We start from the raw sequence: 18,261 nt of genomic DNA, 5'->3' as shown, positions 1-18,261 counted from the left end.
TAAATTCCAATGGAATTAATTGTATTATTAAAAAAAGCTAAAGCATTACTTTTGAAGTAAATCTATGGTAGTCACATCATTACAGGCTGAATGAAAGCACCGCCACAATATATTTGACAATTAAGAACACAGACCCATGCAGGAAACTTCAAGGTCTTGGATAATGAATTTGACAAAAAGTTGCAGCATGCAGGTGACTTCTTCAAGTTCTATGATAATGGATCTGATAATAGATTTCACAAATGAGTTTCTAAATTTATAATAAAGCAGCATCGTTATCTAGGGTAATGAACTGTCGGAATACTATGCAAAATGAGTTGAATGAATAAGGCTAAATTATCACAATCGACCAGTTCAGAACAGAATCGGTATTACATTTACAGTATTCATGGTTTAGGATGCGTATCACTTCGCATACAATAATCGATCTTTGGGACAAGAACAGAATTACACTTAACCAATTCCATATCTGAAGTTTCTAACAGATCTTTATATGCTAAATCAAACCGAAAATCAAACATATAATCATAATATAATCTAAATATTATTTTATAGAATGACTTATATTGAAACATATTAGTTTAACCAGCCCTTTCGGCTTAGTTCAGCCCTACTTAATGTCTTAACACATTATACTACCAGATGAAGTTCATATTCATATCTTTGATCAATCATTTACCGCAAATGACAGGCAGCACACAGCACACAGCCTACAGCCCACCACGGAGACGAAGTACGAGGTGAAGAGTGGACTCCTTCTGAATGTTATAATCCGCCAGGGTGCGCCCATCTTCAAGTTGTTTGCCAGCGAAGATCAGCCTCTGCTGGTCCGGTGGAATACCCTCTTTGTCCTGGATCTTCGCCTTCACGTTGTCAATGGTGTCAGAGCTCTCGACTTCAAGGGTGATGGTCTTGCCCGTCAGAGTCTTCACAAAGATTTGCATACCTCCCCTAAGACGGAGCACGAGATGAAGAGTGGATTCCTTCTGTATATTGTAATCAGCCAGAGTCCGTCCATCCTCAAGCTGTTTTCCGGCAAAGATAAGCCTCTGCTGGTCTGGTGGGATACCCTCCTTATCTTGGATCTTGGCCTTGACATTGTCGATGGTGTCTGAACTCTCCACTTCCAGAGTAATCGTCTTTCCGGTGAGGGTTTTGACGAAAATCTGCATGCCTCCCCTCAAACGGAGAACCAAGTGAAGAGTAGACTCCTTTTGAATATTGTAGTCCGCCAATGTGCGTCCGTCCTCCAGCTGTTTCCCGGCAAAGATCAGCCTCTGCTGGTCTGGGGGAATACCCTCTTTGTCCTGGATCTTGGCTTTAACGTTGTCAATGGTGTCGGAGCTCTCCACTTCAAGAGTGATGGTTTTTCCAGTGAGGGTTTTGACGAAAATCTGCATGCCTCCCCTCAGACGGAGGACCAAGTGAAGGGTGGACTCCTTTTGAATGTTGTAATCTGCCAGTGTGCGGCCATCTTCAAGCTGTTTACCAGCGAAGATAAGCCTCTGCTGGTCAGGTGGGATGCCCTCCTTGTCCTGGATCTTGGCTTTAACGTTATCAATCGTGTCGGAGCTCTCCACTTCAAGTGTGATGGTCTTTCCAGTGAGGGTTTTGACAAAAATCTGCATTCCTCCCCTGAGACGGAGAACCAAGTGAAGGGTTGACTCCTTTTGAATGTTATAATCTGCCAGTGTGCGTCCATCCTCGAGTTGTTTGCCAGCGAAGATTAGCCTCTGCTGGTCAGGTGGAATGCCCTCCTTGTCCTGGATCTTGGCTTTAACATTGTCAATGGTGTCGGAGCTCTCCACTTCAAGAGTGATGGTTTTTCCAGTGAGGGTTTTGACGAAAATCTGCATGCCTCCCCTCAGACGGAGGACCAAGTGAAGGGTGGACTCCTTTTGAATGTTGTAATCTGCCAGTGTGCGTCCATCTTCAAGCTGTTTACCAGCGAAGATAAGCCTCTGCTGGTCAGGTGGGATGCCCTCCTTGTCCTGAATCTTGGCTTTAACGTTATCAATCGTGTCCGAGCTCTCCACTTCAAGTGTGATGGTCTTTCCAGTGAGCGTTTTAACAAAAATCTGCATGCCTCCCCTCAGACGGAGAACCAAGTGAAGGGTAGACTCCTTCTGAATGTTGTAGTCCGCCAGTGTACGTCCATCTTCAAGCTGTTTGCCAGCGAAGATCAGTCTCTGCTGGTCAGGAGGAATTCCTTCTTTGTCCTGGATCTTAGCCTTCACATTATCAATTGTATCGGAGCTTTCTACCTCAAGTGTGATGGTCTTTCCAGTAAGAGTCTTTACAAAGATCTGCATCTTAGGTTCTGAATGATACCGTCAATATAACCTGTAAATAATATAAAACAAGTTTGTCAGAATACTTTATTTATCTAAGGCGTTATTCATGAAAAGTCCTAAACAGGTATAGAACATCAGTACAAAGGGGCGAGACAAAAAGGTCAGATTTTCTATTGTAATACCAAGATCTAAAATTTTAAGACTCAAGGCTCTCATAAACACGATAGAAAATTCCACCAGATTTAAATTTTCAATAAAAGCAATAAAGATACCATCACCATCGTCGCAGGCCGATTCAGATCCACCAAGAGAAAAAAGGAAAACCATATTAAATAAACCATTCTTTAAATTTGCAGCACCCTAAACCGAAAGGAAAATCAAGCCCTAAAGATCCACGAGCATCTCATACAAAAGACATAATCTTGGAAAGCCATGAACTTGAACCAAAACCAGAAACCCTTAAGAAACCTTAAAAACTCATTAGCGAAAACACAAACCCTTAAAAGGCATTTAAAAAACAACGCCCTTTACAACTTCGATCTGTGTAACCACGGTAAAACAAATCAGCAAACAAAGATCTGAATTGGATAAACGCCCTTTACAACTTCGATCTGTGTATCCACGGTAAAACAAATCAGCAAACAAAGATCTGAATTAGATAACGCACCTGTTAGCTGAGCCTGGCAAGCAAACGTTCGAAGTTGCAGAGAAAAGAGCTTCGTCAAAGAAAATATGAGAGAATTGTAGAACAAAAAGTTCTATTTATAGAGAGAGAGAGACATGCGACCCTTCGCCCGGTCCAACACGGATGACAAAAGCCACGAGGGCGCTTACGCAACAAGAAAGTCCCAACAACCTTTGCCATCGCCACACGTTTTAAACAACCACTACCTAAGTAGAGACCAAATTTGATTGTCCACTCTGCACGCCAAGCAATTTTTTTCATAATCTCTTTTTATAGTGATCTTTTTTTTCAAATAATAAAAAAGTTCATAATGGTCATTAGAAGTTGTTCGTTAGGCTCTGGTCTTATGGGAGGAATGAAGCTGCTATACAATTCTTAGGATGCACCAAAGTATCAATATCTTTGTATATTATAAATACATTGTAGTGGATGTCGTGCATGAGGGTTTCATAAAATGGAAAAAAAGATGATAGAGGGTTAATAGAACTTTTCCATAATAATAGTTATCCCTACTTTTTTGGTTTCATGAAATGGGAAAAAGAAAAAAAAAGATTAAGGTTTCATGAATATGGAGGCTTTAAATTTTAAGCTCCAAAATTTACAAGATTTAAGGATATTGGTGGAATCTTAAATAGCAAAAATTTAAATTTTAGATGATAGACAAGTGCCAAAAAAAAAATTAAGTTGTGGGGACAATTTCCAGCCCAACTCCAATTTCACCTACTTAAAGTTGAAGGCCTAAAAAGTAGGAGTTGTTATTATTTAGGAAAATATTCCAATTAATCCATAGCATTTTTTTTTGCTTTATGAGACCCCTTGCTCTTTGAAAATTGATCCCAAAGTTGTCTCGTGGGACCCCAACTTAAGAGGCTACAATTGGGGTGGGGCTAGAAATTGTTCCAATAATTTAAGTTTTTTTCTCCCACTTATAAATCATATGGAGTTTTTAAATTCTCATCAATTAATATTTTTTTACTATATTTTTATTTATTTATATACTATATTGAATTGAATATGCAAAATAATAAAATTCATGAAACCACAAATATTTAGGAGCTTAGACTTTTATGCTTAAATTACATTATAAAGTTTATGGGAGCACCCACTTTAAAATAATCCTAAAACATCTCCATAACACCCATTAATTTTTTTTAGGAAGCCCCCATCAATGGGACCTCACCCTTAGTTGGATAGATTGGAAGAATTGAACCAAGAATTACTCTTCCTCCAATCATCTTAATCTAAAATAAATAAAAATTGTAACTCTCCTCGAAAAGAAGCTACCCCTTATAGTAGCATAAAAAAATGAACAATAATAGCATACCTATATTTTAAAAAAATCTATGTATAATACCCCGAGAGATATCGAATTTGAAAGTATATATTCATAAATAATAATAAAGATTTTTATTATAATGAATTTGAAGCAAAAAATTTAACAATCAAAATGAGATAATATCCTAATCTAAGAATATAGAAATTTTGTTTGTCAAACAATATACAAATAATAATCAAATTTGAAAACAATTCTTCTCATCTCTTGCAGGCATACCGCAACATTAAAGGCATCATCTTATAACTATGTCATTTGAATTTTCTACAACCCCAAAATTTGATGAAGAATTTCGCCATTAGAGTTTTATTTTGGCGAAAGCAAAGTTGGTAATGGGCTTTGAATTGTTCACCAGACAAAATCCTACAAGGCTCTTTTGCCTCCACCTAAGTGTTATTATTGATATTTTTAACCATCCCCATTAATTTATTTACGTGGTCTTACAACATTTACTGAACTTTAATTTAGGGATAAACAAGCATAAACATAAGGAAATTGTATCTTGAATAAAAAACAACCAAATCACTCTAAGAATTAAGATTAAATAAAATGTGAAAAATGGGACATATAGGATGGCGAGCTCTGTGTTGGGAGTCTAGGCTAGGGCACCTGTGCCCTAGTCGTGGGTCCATTTGCAGCATGTGTACAAAACAGTCCATTCATCAGATCGGTCAAGGTAGTTACAAAACACCTCATTCATCTTACTCATGAAAATTGAAGGTGCATTAGTTAATCCGAATGTGATAACTATGAACTCATAATGTCCATATCAAGTGTGAAATGCAGTCTGATGAATGTAAAACCCATGAATGCAAAGCTAATGGTACCTTGACTTAAGATCAATCTTCAAGAACACCTTGACTCCTTTCATCTGATCAAATAGGTCATCAATCCTTGACAATGGATATCGCTTCTTCACAGTCACCTTATTCAACTATCGGTAATCAATACACAAACAAAGGGATTTGTCCTTCTTAACAAAAAATAGCGGGTGATCCAAATGGGGAAACACTAGGACGAATAAAACCCTCAGCCAAAAACTCTTCCAACTGCAAATGGAGCTCACTCAACTCCTAAGTCGTCATGTAATAGGGTGCTCTAGAAATGAGTTTTGCTTCAGGAATGAGGTAAATGCATAAATCAATGTCATGCTTAGGCGACCCGCTTGGAATCTTACTTGAAAACACATCTGTAAACCCCTAAAGGATAGGGTGATGGACCCCTACTAACTCCACTCTCCCACCGAAGACATCCACACACTGCACTATCTTATGTCGGCAATCAATGCAAGTCTGGTGCGTATCCAACCAATCCATACCCAACACCACTCTATTAGACCCTAAGGGAAGAATACAAAGGTCAACAAAGGTGGTGAAGGTACCTAGATCCAACACACAACCCTGAACAAGAGAATCTATAACCACCTTAGAACCAATGGCCAACTCAACTTGCCACTTATCATCTTGCCTTGTTGCCACAAGCCCACATCGCTCCACAAGACAAGGGGATATGAAAGAATCAAAAGCAGAAGAATCGAACAAGATAGAAATAGGAATTCCATATAATGCACTTAATGTCTCAACCATGGTGCCCTAATGCTCGATCTGACGGTTATCAATTGTTGCAATCACCCTGTGACATCTGCTTGCATGACCAATTGTAGGCTTAGAAGTAGCCTTCCTTTGACTAGGTATAGGTGTTGCTCTATGGGGACACTAAACTGCTACATGACCATGTTTTCCTCAGGTGTAACAACCTCTTTTCCATATTCTCTACGTGTGGAGGGCACACTAGACTGAAGGAAGCTACCTATACTAGAGTTGCACCTGTTACTATGCCAATTGTGGCCCCTAATTGTCTGGGAACCACCACCATGACCATTCTAAAATCCCTTAGAATTATTCTACCTCTTTTGTTACTATCCACCTCTAGGAGGTGTAAGGTGATTCCTAGAAGATCTTGTAGGCTGAGATTGATTACCCCTAGCCACTGATCCTGATGGAGGGGCACTACCTATCTGAACACATGTTTATCTTCCAAAATCCTTTGCCAGATTCTCCTCTACCAACTGTGCTATCTATCGTAACCTCCTCGGCATTGGGTTTGAAAACTCAAACTTGACCATTAATGTGAGAATTGAGGCCCTAAATTAAGTGTTGTATCAACATAGCCTCATCATCATAAATATTGGCATACTGCTTGGGCTCAAATAAATGATGCTCATATTGCTCCACTATCTTGCCCATCTAGCTCAAATCATAAAACTCATCTGCATTGATGATGTAACAAGAAGCGAGCTCAAAATTCGCTCTTCCATGCACCACCATGTAGAAGCAAATACTCTAAGGTGCATGATGGCACATCTAACCCTAGTGTTACTACCATAAGGGTACATAACAAAACATCTATCTAAATCGATCAACTAGGTTTTGGCTTCTCTACCACTACTAGCACCATCAAAAGTGGGTGGTCTTGACTTGAAAAGGTCTCTCATGTGTCCATCTAGAATAACTTCTTCATCCACTATTATTGTGTCTTTCCTTTGAGCAGACGCATGGTCTCTCCCCTAATCAATCCTGGAGCTACTTGGGCTTCAAGTTCTCTCTCTCTTGATGCTATGAATGACAAGACTCCTCATGCCGAGATCTCTCTTGCTTAGGCCATAATCAAACAATAATATCTTGCAAGAGATGAAGCACCTAAGGACCCCCAAACTCACCATTCTGATTCTCACTACTATCCTCTTCTATATGATCATTCTCTTGATCATCTTGCTACTCCTTCTGACGAATCTCTTGATAATCCTCTTGATATGAATTTTGATGGGTGTCTTGATGATTTCCTCACTTTTGGATACTACCCCTAGGATATGTCTCCCCTAACACAAACATGTCACAACATAAGGCATGGATATAAAGACCAAGCTAAGGCAAGCAAACATAGAGAGATAGGCATCAATGGTTATGATCCAAAGACGCGCATCATTAATGACAACATAATGAGCACATATACACTAGAGTTCCTAGTGTATTGACATGGGATTTGATACAATATGTAACACCCCGCTAAGGAACCCTAGAGGACTAACAACTAACACACATCAATAACATAGCAATATTTTTTTATAAAAAACAAAACAAAATCTAATAGAACGTAATATAACAAACACTATACACAAGCGGAAGATAAAACATACATCATTAAACACTTGCCTCTATTGGTTCCCTAACGTCACTACTATGCAACGCATCTAAACATGACCTAGGATACATAAATTAATAATGAATCCTTTATAACAAATTATATTCATTTATCATCTACATCTAGGTTCATTTTATGCAAAAACCAAATATGCATATGATAACCTTTTAACATGGAAAAGAAAAGACATACAATCCCATATTGGTAGTCAATTCCAACATTGATCCACCTAAAACTATTTTATCATTACATTAGATTATAATTACATCAATCCCCATGAGTTTTCATGAATCAATATCAAATTTAATTTACAATGTTTCTCAAAAGATACAACATAATTGCATATGCTTGATTAAGGCACTTGGTTCGCGTGGGGTCGATGTCTATTGGCCCATCTATACCATGAACTACATGATGTTGTGTACATAGGTGGATGCAATTTGTCAGCAGGGGTTACCCTTCTGCATGTATGGGCTTATGAGCATATTGCAATCTTGCGACTAAAATGCATTAGGTTTTATGGAGTAGGACAACCTTATTTTTTTTTAATGTATAGCATGATCACTTCTCAGCCACAACTAGGGAAGATGGAGTACTAGCAAAGAGTGATAGATGTATTATCACCATTTTCAACTATGACACAAACATGGGATAACCCCTACAAATTTTGTCCAAATTTGTAGTCCATGTGCTCTAAGCATGAAAATTGAGGTAAATTTTCACTTCTCTTGTCCACATTTTAGTCCTTGTGAAAACATCTCGATTTGAGTCTAAGTCGTCAATTCAAAAATTGACAAAGTTCTCTTTAAAAGAGTTAGTTTTTATTTTTCAAGTGCGTTTTCGGATTTTAACTTCGATTTTGCACATGTTTATATGTCTAAGATGAATTTCAGGGTTATAAAACCGAAATACACATCTTAGTGTAAATTGGGTTTATAACCCCAAAATGCACATTTATGTGTCACGGTTGCATTAATTGTTAAGTGTTTGTATTTCAATCAAAGTCCTTTTTCTCTATTTTTCTCTTTTTGTTTTTGTTTTTTCTTCTCTCTTCTTCATTAGTGCCTCCTTGCCAAATAATAAGTTGGCCCCTATGATCTGGAGGAAGATCGAATCATTCTTTCAAACCAATCTTCAACTTGTTATTTCGAGTAAGATATTTTTCCTTATTTTCATTTTTTTTTGTTTTCATTTTTTGTGCCCTAGTTTTTACTACCTAGGTTTTCTGATTTTGTATTGAGCATGTATTATTTTAAATTTTTTGTTTGCACGATCTTCCCATAATGATGTCATTCAGGCTCATAAGTCTTAACAACATTGTTGTATTTATGTTTCATTTTCAAATGGTATCATTCAAACTTATATTCATGAACACTGTGAACTTCATACCTTTGCATATATTTCCTTTGAACCACCAAAGTGATGTCATTCAGAGTCGCAACTTTGAATGACACCATTAAAAACAAATGTTGTAGTAAGGTGTCATTTGGAGTTATGACTCCGAATGACACCACCACATTGCAAAATATTGCCAACATCATGGTGCAGTTCAAAGTCATAACTCCAAACCACACCAAAACGTTGATAAAATTTTAAGTGGTGTAGTTCAGATTTATAACTCTGAACAACACCGAGTTTTAAATCACCAAGTTTTACACATCATGTAGTTTGGGGTTATAACCTCGAACCACACTATGAAATGCATCACAACATGTAGTTCGGGTTTATAACCTCGAACTACACCATGCCCTTCCACTTATAAGGTCTAATTCAAGTTTATAACCCCAAACTACACCATGATTTGATTTTTATAGTCCTAAGTGTAAATCATGTTTATAAACCCAAATTAAACCTTTATATTTTGTAATTCCAAAAAGAACTAAGTGGAGATTGAGGTTGTAAACCCGATTTACACCACTATTTTTCTAGAGAGAAATTGGGGTTTTTGAACCCAATTTTTTCATAAATGATCTTCTTCAAGCCAACTATTTCAAGTCAAGAATGTTTCTCATGGTGCTTCTTTTCCAGATGTGATGGTGATTTTCTTTCAACTTTGGAAGGCTTGTTCTACCCAATGTTGCAGTTTCAACTTTTTAACAAATGACAGATTCATCTCCTAGTAAGACAAGTATGGAATTCAAGAAGCAAGATCCTCATCGTATTTTTCTAACTTCTTTAGTGTCATCTAACATTAACAATATCAGAGACACTGAAATAGGTCATGTAGACTTGGAGGAATTTCTTAATAAGGTCAAAGAACCACCTTAGTACTATAAAATAGAGTCAACCATTAGCAACAGTATCTACTTGGCTTTGGCCTTTCCTATGTTCGCACAAAATACAGTTTGTGCTCATACTGGCCAACCATTTTGATCCTAAGAGCATAAGTCTCAAAGGTGTAGATGGTAAAAAGATCATTAGGTTGGATAAAGATTTCTTTGACAATATCTTCAAATATCCGAACATTGATAGATATGCTAACATAGACATACAGACAACTCAAGCTTATTATGAGAAACACTCAAAGAAGTGTTGAAGAAATATGAATGATAATTGGTTGAAGACTATAAGACCCACCATTGCTAGATGGCCTAAGACCTTTCATCGCAGTGATTTTATTAAGGAGGTACATATTTGGTTACTCTCCTTAGTAGAGTAAAACATCTTCTTGTCTCCGACACACCATGAGTGGATGTATCAATAATTCCTTGTAATCAATATATGACTTCCTACTTGGTGTATGATGTAGCATAAATGAGACATTTTCTAGGTTTGTCCACAAAAGGAGACAAGAGATAGGTTCCAGTCACTATTCTTAGCTAGTTCTACAGAATTGCTTGCATCATTTAAGGAGAGTCAATGGTGCTTTTTTCTATCACTACATGTGTATGCTTGACAAAGACCTTAAAAAAAATAGAGTATCAAATGCGGCCTGGGATGTGGTCAATCAGTATGGATGAATGTTCTTACAGTTTCCTACTTTCACCTACCTCGGAGTAGGGTGTTTTGATGATCAATGTGTGATCAACCCTTCATGCTTCCAAGATATCCTTCTGATAAGATTGTTCTTATGGAGTTATCTCGACAAATGGTTGTTGTTCATGAACGACAATCGGGTTCCCACAAACTTGGCTTCTAATTCACTTTGACTATTAGAAGGTACTCTATCAATTCCATCTATAAGGCTAAGGAAATGGATAAGGAAATGAGAAGAGTTACCATGAGATTCTTCAAATCCAAAAAAGATTTTGATTATAGGGGAGTGAAGAATAAGGTGAAAAAGAGATACACTCACGTGCATCGCTTAGAGGATATATGTATATATTGCAGGACAGAAGAAAATAGATCAAGAGATTGGACTTTTGTTGTCTTACTATAGAGAAGGTTGAGAATCTTAATCTTGCAAATATTCCTGGAGGGTTGAAGGATGATGGAAATATCTTGAATGTTGTGTATGTAAATAAAAAGATTGCAGAGACACCATTTCCACTTATTCAATGGTCTCAGAAGGAAGTGACTTCCATAAGAGCCAAATTACAAAACATCCTCGCAAACACCAATGTTTGGTTGTCACAAAAAGGAATTCAATTGAAACCATTCAACACTGGGTCAAAGGATGATACTATTGGACCTATTGGTAAGAGATAAGAGCTTAGAACTAAAATAGACAAGACCCTACGGCTCCACAAAGGACTCCAAAATACAAATTTATTGTGGGAAAGAGTAAAGGCAAGGATCAAGGTGAGTCTTCTGCTCAAATTGTTCAGGAGGAGAAAGAATTAAAAGAAGGAGAATTAGAAGGTGAACATGTTGATGAAGAACAATATGAGGAAGAAGAATTACTAGATGAGGAACAAAAATAATGTGATGAGGAAGGATTGCTAGGAACTTCTGAAGCTCATCAACATGAAAATACACAAGGGTCTACTCCTCAGGTAACAAATCTCATTCCAGTTGTTGTACACCACAAGTTTCTACTTTTAAGTCTGGACCTTTTGGTTCCACCATTTCATATACTCTGGTAGCTACTAGTGTGGTTGTCCATACTATTATTTCTTCTACTACTAGTGAGTTAGCCTTAGATACTCCACAGGACAACATTGAAAATGTATTTTCCTTCCCAAACTTATCTGAAGTATTTACTACCATGCTTGATGACTTTGACAAGTTCACGTCAAAGACGACACATAATCCAAATGCTTCCACTATAGAAATTTCACCTATTGTTGTGACTTTCACTCCACGTATTGTAACCACTACCATACAGGGACAGGAAACTCCATCTCAGACAATGGTTGCAAGGACTAAAGACAATTCATTCTTCCTTAACACCTTGGTTTCTCTTAAACACTCCTAAGAGGAAGAAACAAGCCATCTCTCTAGATGACTTCAAATTCAACCAGATGATTGTAGTAAAGCCTAAGAATACAAAGAAGGCCCAAACTCTTTCTCAAGTCAAGGTGGACAAGTCCAAGAACAATTATGTTGAGATTATTGTGCCTCCTCCAGACACAAAAAATTGATAAATTTCAACCTACAAAAAATGTCATCAACAAAATTAAATTGGAAAAATTAAACTTGTGACAAGATATAATGAAGAAAAGATCAAGAAAGATAAGCTTAAGGTGCAAGTGGAACAACTCACTATGGTGTTGATTAAGATAACAAAGTCTTCAGAAATAATTGAGCCAATAACTTCATCAATTGATGAACAAGTGATAAAACAAGATGAACAAGTCACCTCATGGAGCAGGGCAGTTGGCGAATGGATGGATAGAATGCTAAGTTAGGGAACACATCTCTCGCACTCTACAATCATGTTGATTAATAATTTGGAAAGTGTAAAGTCTGAAGTGGACAAAACACTAGATCTTAGATCTTACATGACTTGGAAACAAAGGAAAAGAACTTTGATGCCTAGTAAAAGCTAGAAGACTTTGATTTATAAATCATGATTGACAATGGAGTGCTTCCCACCTGAAACATGTACATTAAGCAACGGGAGGAGCTAGAACATCAAATGAATGCCCTGCAGCTACTCATCAAAGATATGCGGAAAGCACGGAAGGACTGTGTAAATTAGAAGAAGGAAATTGTAGAAAAAATATCAGAGTTTCCATGCACATTGCTAGATGAAAACCAAAGGATTATTCATGAGGATGCAACCATCAAGCAATTTAGTTTACTAGTCAATGCAAAAGTTGATAAGGAGGATTTTTCCATATATCCTCAATTGACAAACTAGTAGATTTACAAGTCATTCTTGATAACTTAGGATCTCACTTAGAGAAACACAAGAAATGTTATATTGGTTTGGGAGATTCTATTACTCGGGTCAAGGTCATCATCAATCATACTCAAGGTCCTGATGATTCCTAGATGAAGATTGTTCTACAAAAAGTTGAAGAGTTCTAAAAACAAGATCAGAATGAACAAGAAGTGTCATAGGACACTTAGTCAATTTTTATGATTTATAGTTAGTTGTACTTTTTCCTAGTTTTTCTCAAAGACCCTCACCTATATAATTGAGGGTTCTCATTATAAATAATCATCTTTTAGCATTGCAACAAAACTCTATTGAATTGTGTAGCATCTTGAGGCTTTGTGCTTATTTTTTGAAACATTTTTCAAGTGAATAAAGGAGCAGTTGTGCCTTCAAACTTTGTGTTGAAGCATTATTTCATATGAGTGTAGTGTTCTTATGTCAATGAATTTATATGACCTTGAATTTATTTGAAGTGTAATTGCTGCGAGTTTTATAAGAAGTTTGAATTTGATATCTGCAAGTATTTGAGCTACAATATCAAGTTTGAAAATTACAAATCAGAGTCAAGGGATAGAAAATTATGATGTCTTTGAGCTACAAATTTTCTCTCATGTGTTTTAGGTGATATTATATATAAAAGTAATTGTGCTTCAATATAGTAACATTATCTTTGTTATTAGAATTTGATAAGAAGTTGTGGAAATCTTTGTGTTGCACAAGTTTCTAAATTGTATAAATTGCACTGGTACATTGTTGGGTTGTTCTTTCACTTAGCTTAAGACTTTATTATTTATTATTGATCTTACTAGCATCTTGAAAGTTCCAAGTATTCAAAGAAGTAGAATCCCTTATTCTGAAAAAAAAATTAAAAAAAAAGAAAAAAAGAGAGAATAAAGAAACATTCATTCTAAAAACGAGAATCTAATTATTGTAACACCCTTGTATAGAATAAATGGTTTATTTTAGAATAGATACTAGTTCCCTAAGTGGAAAGGCAATAAGAAGGCAACCTTCCCTTTGTGAGGAGGGATTAAATCTCACATACTATGGCTAAAACTCACATTTTTTAAACCTTTCCAATTTACAAAATTTTCAACGTACAAGATGACATTGGCAGTGTCATCTGGAGACCTTATTTAGATTGTGAGGATTGGGAGGAGGATGACACAGAGTTTCCATATTGTTTCTAGATGTGGTGTTTGATAGGTCAAACACCCTATATGAATGAGAATCACTTGATGGATAGAGTACTGAGGCAATTTGGTAGGATCCAGGGTCAGACATGAGGTTCATTTGAGTTCCCACGAACACAACGGGAGATGCCACACTAAGGACCGACATTGTCTTATGAGGTAGTCATAGCATAGTTCACATCATTGGTTCAATTAAAGTGGGATCTACACCAAGATAATGTAGATGCAGGGATGAAACTTGATTTTGAGGCATGGGTTACATTACATCCATTCCCACATTTGACCAAGCTATAAGAGGTACCACCGAGACTAGAGGATGACAAAAAGGGCGAGCTAGCTAAGGAGATATGTGCATAGGAGAGGACAAGGGAATGGAGGGAAAGGAGATAGAGGGAGAGGAGACAAAGGATATGGGGATGATGAGGGTGGTGGGGATAGAGCATAGATACCGGCTAGAGAACTGAGGGGTCAAGAAGGGAAGGATAGGGAGACAAAGCCATAGGTACATGCATACGTGTAGCCATAGGGGGAGGAACAAGTACATCAACAAGGACAAGATGATCCCTAGGTGGCAGATGACAAGGATAAGCAGATAGTTGCCTTATAGGTGCAGGTACAAGCTAGAGATGCATAGGTTGTAGCTCTATAGGGAGAGGTGGCTACCCTCAGACAATAGGTACAAACTTTGACACGAGAGAGGGATACAACTATATAGAGATATAGTTAGGCTGAAGATACCATCCAACAAGCCATGAGGGCACTACAGAGGGATGTAGTTGGGAGTATGAATTTTTGCCTCCAAGTGGGGTTGGAGATCGCCGACTAGAGACAAATATATGAGTTTATATTGCCAAAGGGATAGAGGGCAAACATTTTTTAATAAACCACAACAGTTACCCATAAGACAACATTAGACACAATGTAGCACCAACCAAAATATTCAACACCATGTGAAGCACATAAGGACATTCCCAGAACATCCAACATCATTTTGAAATGTTTTTTTCTCACTGTCACATCTATACATGTTGGCACAACATTTAAAATAAACATGAAGTACTTTATTTCCAAAATACCAAGAACACAATCCTGAACAAAACATCCATAAAACTTCTTGTTGAACATTTCAACACCTAAAACTAGAACTGAGACAACACACAAGTATTACAAGCATGTCCTCCAAGTTGTAACACACAAAACATCAATGTGGAGATCCACATTTTGCGGACCAATCAAATCCACTTCTGATAGACAACCAAACTATCAACAAACAACAATCACTAGTCATGTCAACTGCAACAATGAGAACTTTAAAGGATAGAAGTGCAATGTTTACAGAGCATAGACATTACGTCCAAATCTGTAAGAACAAATTCTTAAATGTGGAGGAATGCAAAGCATTATTCTAACCAGACTTTAAATACTTTGATTGATAAATAAATATCCCATCATCTAGTTGAACAATTTGAAGTCCAAGAAAGAAGGACAACTCACCAATAATTGACATCTCAAATTCCTTCTGCATATCTTTTGCAAATATTTTGCATGCCTTATATTTTCCTCCAAAGATTCTATCATCAACATATACAACTACTATCAATAAGATCCCATCTTCAATAATGAAATAAATATTGCTATCAATCGTACCTTTCTTAAATCCCCATAGCAATAGATACTTGTCCATTCTAGCATACCAAGCCCTAGGGGTTTTGTTTGAGACCATACAGTGCCTTGTTTAATTTGCATTCAATGTCTAAATCTTTTACCAACTAAAATCCATCACATTGATCTATGTAGACTTCTTCTTCTAGTTCACCATTCAAAAAAGATGACATGACATCCATCTGATATACTTTGAAGTTTTTGTGAGCAACAAAACCTAAGAAAATTTTGATTTCCTCCATTCTAGCCACATGAATGAAGGCCTCCTCAAAATCAATGCCTTCAACTTGAGAGTATCCCTTACATACCAATTTGCTTGTCATTTTCTCTTCTTCATTCAATTTGTTCTGGAACACCTATTTGGTTCCAATAACATTTTTATCAGAAGGTTTGGGAACAAGTTCTCATGTTTGATTCTTCTCGATCTAATCAAGTTCTTCTTTCATAGCTTTCATCCATCCTCCCTCCTTGCATGCATCAGAAAAAAAAATTAGGCTCAACTTCTGATAGAAGACAAATATTTACCCGTTCACTTGTCTTGGCAAGTCTCCTTCAAGTTTGCACACCTTCACTATTCTCACCAATGGTCTGAACTTCAAAGTGATTATTTTGAACATATCTTGTCAGTGTCTTGGGGCTTTTTTTTAATTCCTTTTCCTCTGTTTTCTTTTCTTCTTCTTCTTCTTCCTTTTTAGTGCAACAAACAACATCAGTTCCATAATCCTTAGGTACAAATGTAATTTGATCCCAATCTTCATCTACTCTAGCATTTGCACTTTCAATTATCTTCCAAAGACTTTTATTGAAAAATTTGTAGCCTTGCTTCTTGTAGAGTAACCAAGAAAGATTCCATCATTAGCTCTTGAATCAAACTTTCCAAGATCATCTTCATCTCTTCTTATAGGACACTTGCTTCCAAAGATTCTAAAATACTTGATAGTAATGGATCTCCTATACCAAAGTGCATAAGGGGTCTTTGAATGATTAACTCTAAACTTAACTTTGTTAAGAATATATATTATAGTATGCACAACTTCCTTCCAATAAACATCCAATAGATTAGCATATTTCAAAATATATAATAAATGAGAATACATTAAAACATAATTTTAGTTCATGGAACAATGTTTAATTTTATCATGAATAAATAATTGAAGTTAACTGTATTAAATACCACAAAGTTGACATTGTCAAAGCTATCTATGAATTAAATTTTGAAAATGAGTGTTGACAAACAACCATTTCTCACCAAAAAATAAAATGAACGAGATAACATACAACTATATTTTGAAATTGCAAACCTTAATAATCGAAAGTTATAAACTCTAATGAATTTGAAATTGCTCAATACACATAAATTATGGAGAATAATGGGTACTTCAAATTAAGGAAAATAAAGAACAAAAAATAAAAAGCAATTGTAAAAGATATTGTATACAAAAATAATAATAATAATAAACAAATTCCATTATATTTGTTCTAAATAGACAAAGTCGAAAATGTGAAGACAATTAAAAAAAACGCTTCATGTCTAAAACAAGACAATGTAAAACAATAAATGTTGAAGCCATAACAATAACAATATATTTAGCTACCAATCCACTCAATGTATGTATTTTTTATGCAAAACTCAATGCTCTAATATTAAAAATTATGACCATTATATATAGACCATATTTGGTGTAATGTATGTATACACATATTTTATATTTGGTGTAATTTGTGTATACACATACAAATGGCTATGAGTGATTAAATAAATATTTTATATTTATTTAATGTTTATTCTTCTATTAAATATTTAATTTGAAAAGATTAATTTATTTAATTCATTTCATGTCTTTCTATTAATTAATTTAATTGAAATATTTTATTAATCAATGCATCTATCCTATTCCTTTAATTCATTAAATATCCAATATTTAATTATTCTTCTGATCAAATAATTGAATATCTAAATATTTAATTATTTCCTTCAATCATTTGAATATCTAATATCTAATGATTATTCTTCTATCCTATAGTCTCAAATATTAAATAATTCTAATTTTTTTAATCCCTTATCCAACTCATTCTTCCATCTCCACTTCATCTTCCCTTTGCCAACTCATTAATCATATGGCTAAAGATATTAATATTTCTTAAATATTAATTCATCATTTATCTCCAACCTCCAAATTTAATGAAATATTGTGTACGTACACATATTTCCTAACCTTCTCCTATATTCCCTCCAACATCCCTACATCTTAGGAAGGACTTGAGTCCACTGGTCCTCTCATGCCTAAATCTTCTCCAACCATCCCTAGATTCCCTCAGTCAGCAACCCAGTCAAGGTGAGATGAGTGACACTTGTCTTCTCCTTCCCCCTTTCTCTCAACCTTCACCTTTGCTCACAACCATCCAAATTTGCAGATCTGATCATGACCATTGATCCAGGCCACATCATCTTATCCTCTCAAAGTCTATAAAATCAGGAGTTTGAGTTGAGAAAGAGTTAGTCTTCAAGTGAGTTTTCAAGCTAATCATTTGTGAAAACTTATGCATCCGTGAGTTTTAATCTTGAAGCATTTAGCATAATCATTTAGTATAGTCATTTAGCATTGCATATCATAGTATCGGTTAAC

The 18,261-nt window shown here is 36.0% G+C and overlaps 1 protein-coding gene across 1 annotated transcript in view; it reads right to left on the bottom strand.

Annotated features, from left to right (window-relative positions):
• Positions 1-522: 522 nt before the first annotated feature.
• The window catches only part of LOC131055575 (uncharacterized), a 95,504-nt gene continuing 77,765 nt past the window's right edge, over positions 523-18,261 (bottom strand). Inside the window, exon 3 of the mRNA XM_059213295.1 lies at positions 523-2,264. Coding sequence (XP_059069278.1) covers positions 711-2,264 — 1,554 coding nt within the window. The 3' untranslated portion in view covers positions 523-710. The remainder of the gene's footprint in view (positions 2,265-18,261) is intronic.

Source organism: Cryptomeria japonica, chromosome 10, assembly GCF_030272615.1.
Source record: "Cryptomeria japonica chromosome 10, Sugi_1.0, whole genome shotgun sequence".
In the NCBI taxonomy this organism is placed as follows: Eukaryota; Viridiplantae; Streptophyta; class Pinopsida; order Cupressales; family Cupressaceae; genus Cryptomeria; species Cryptomeria japonica.
This window is presented reverse-complemented; position numbering and strand designations above follow the sequence as displayed.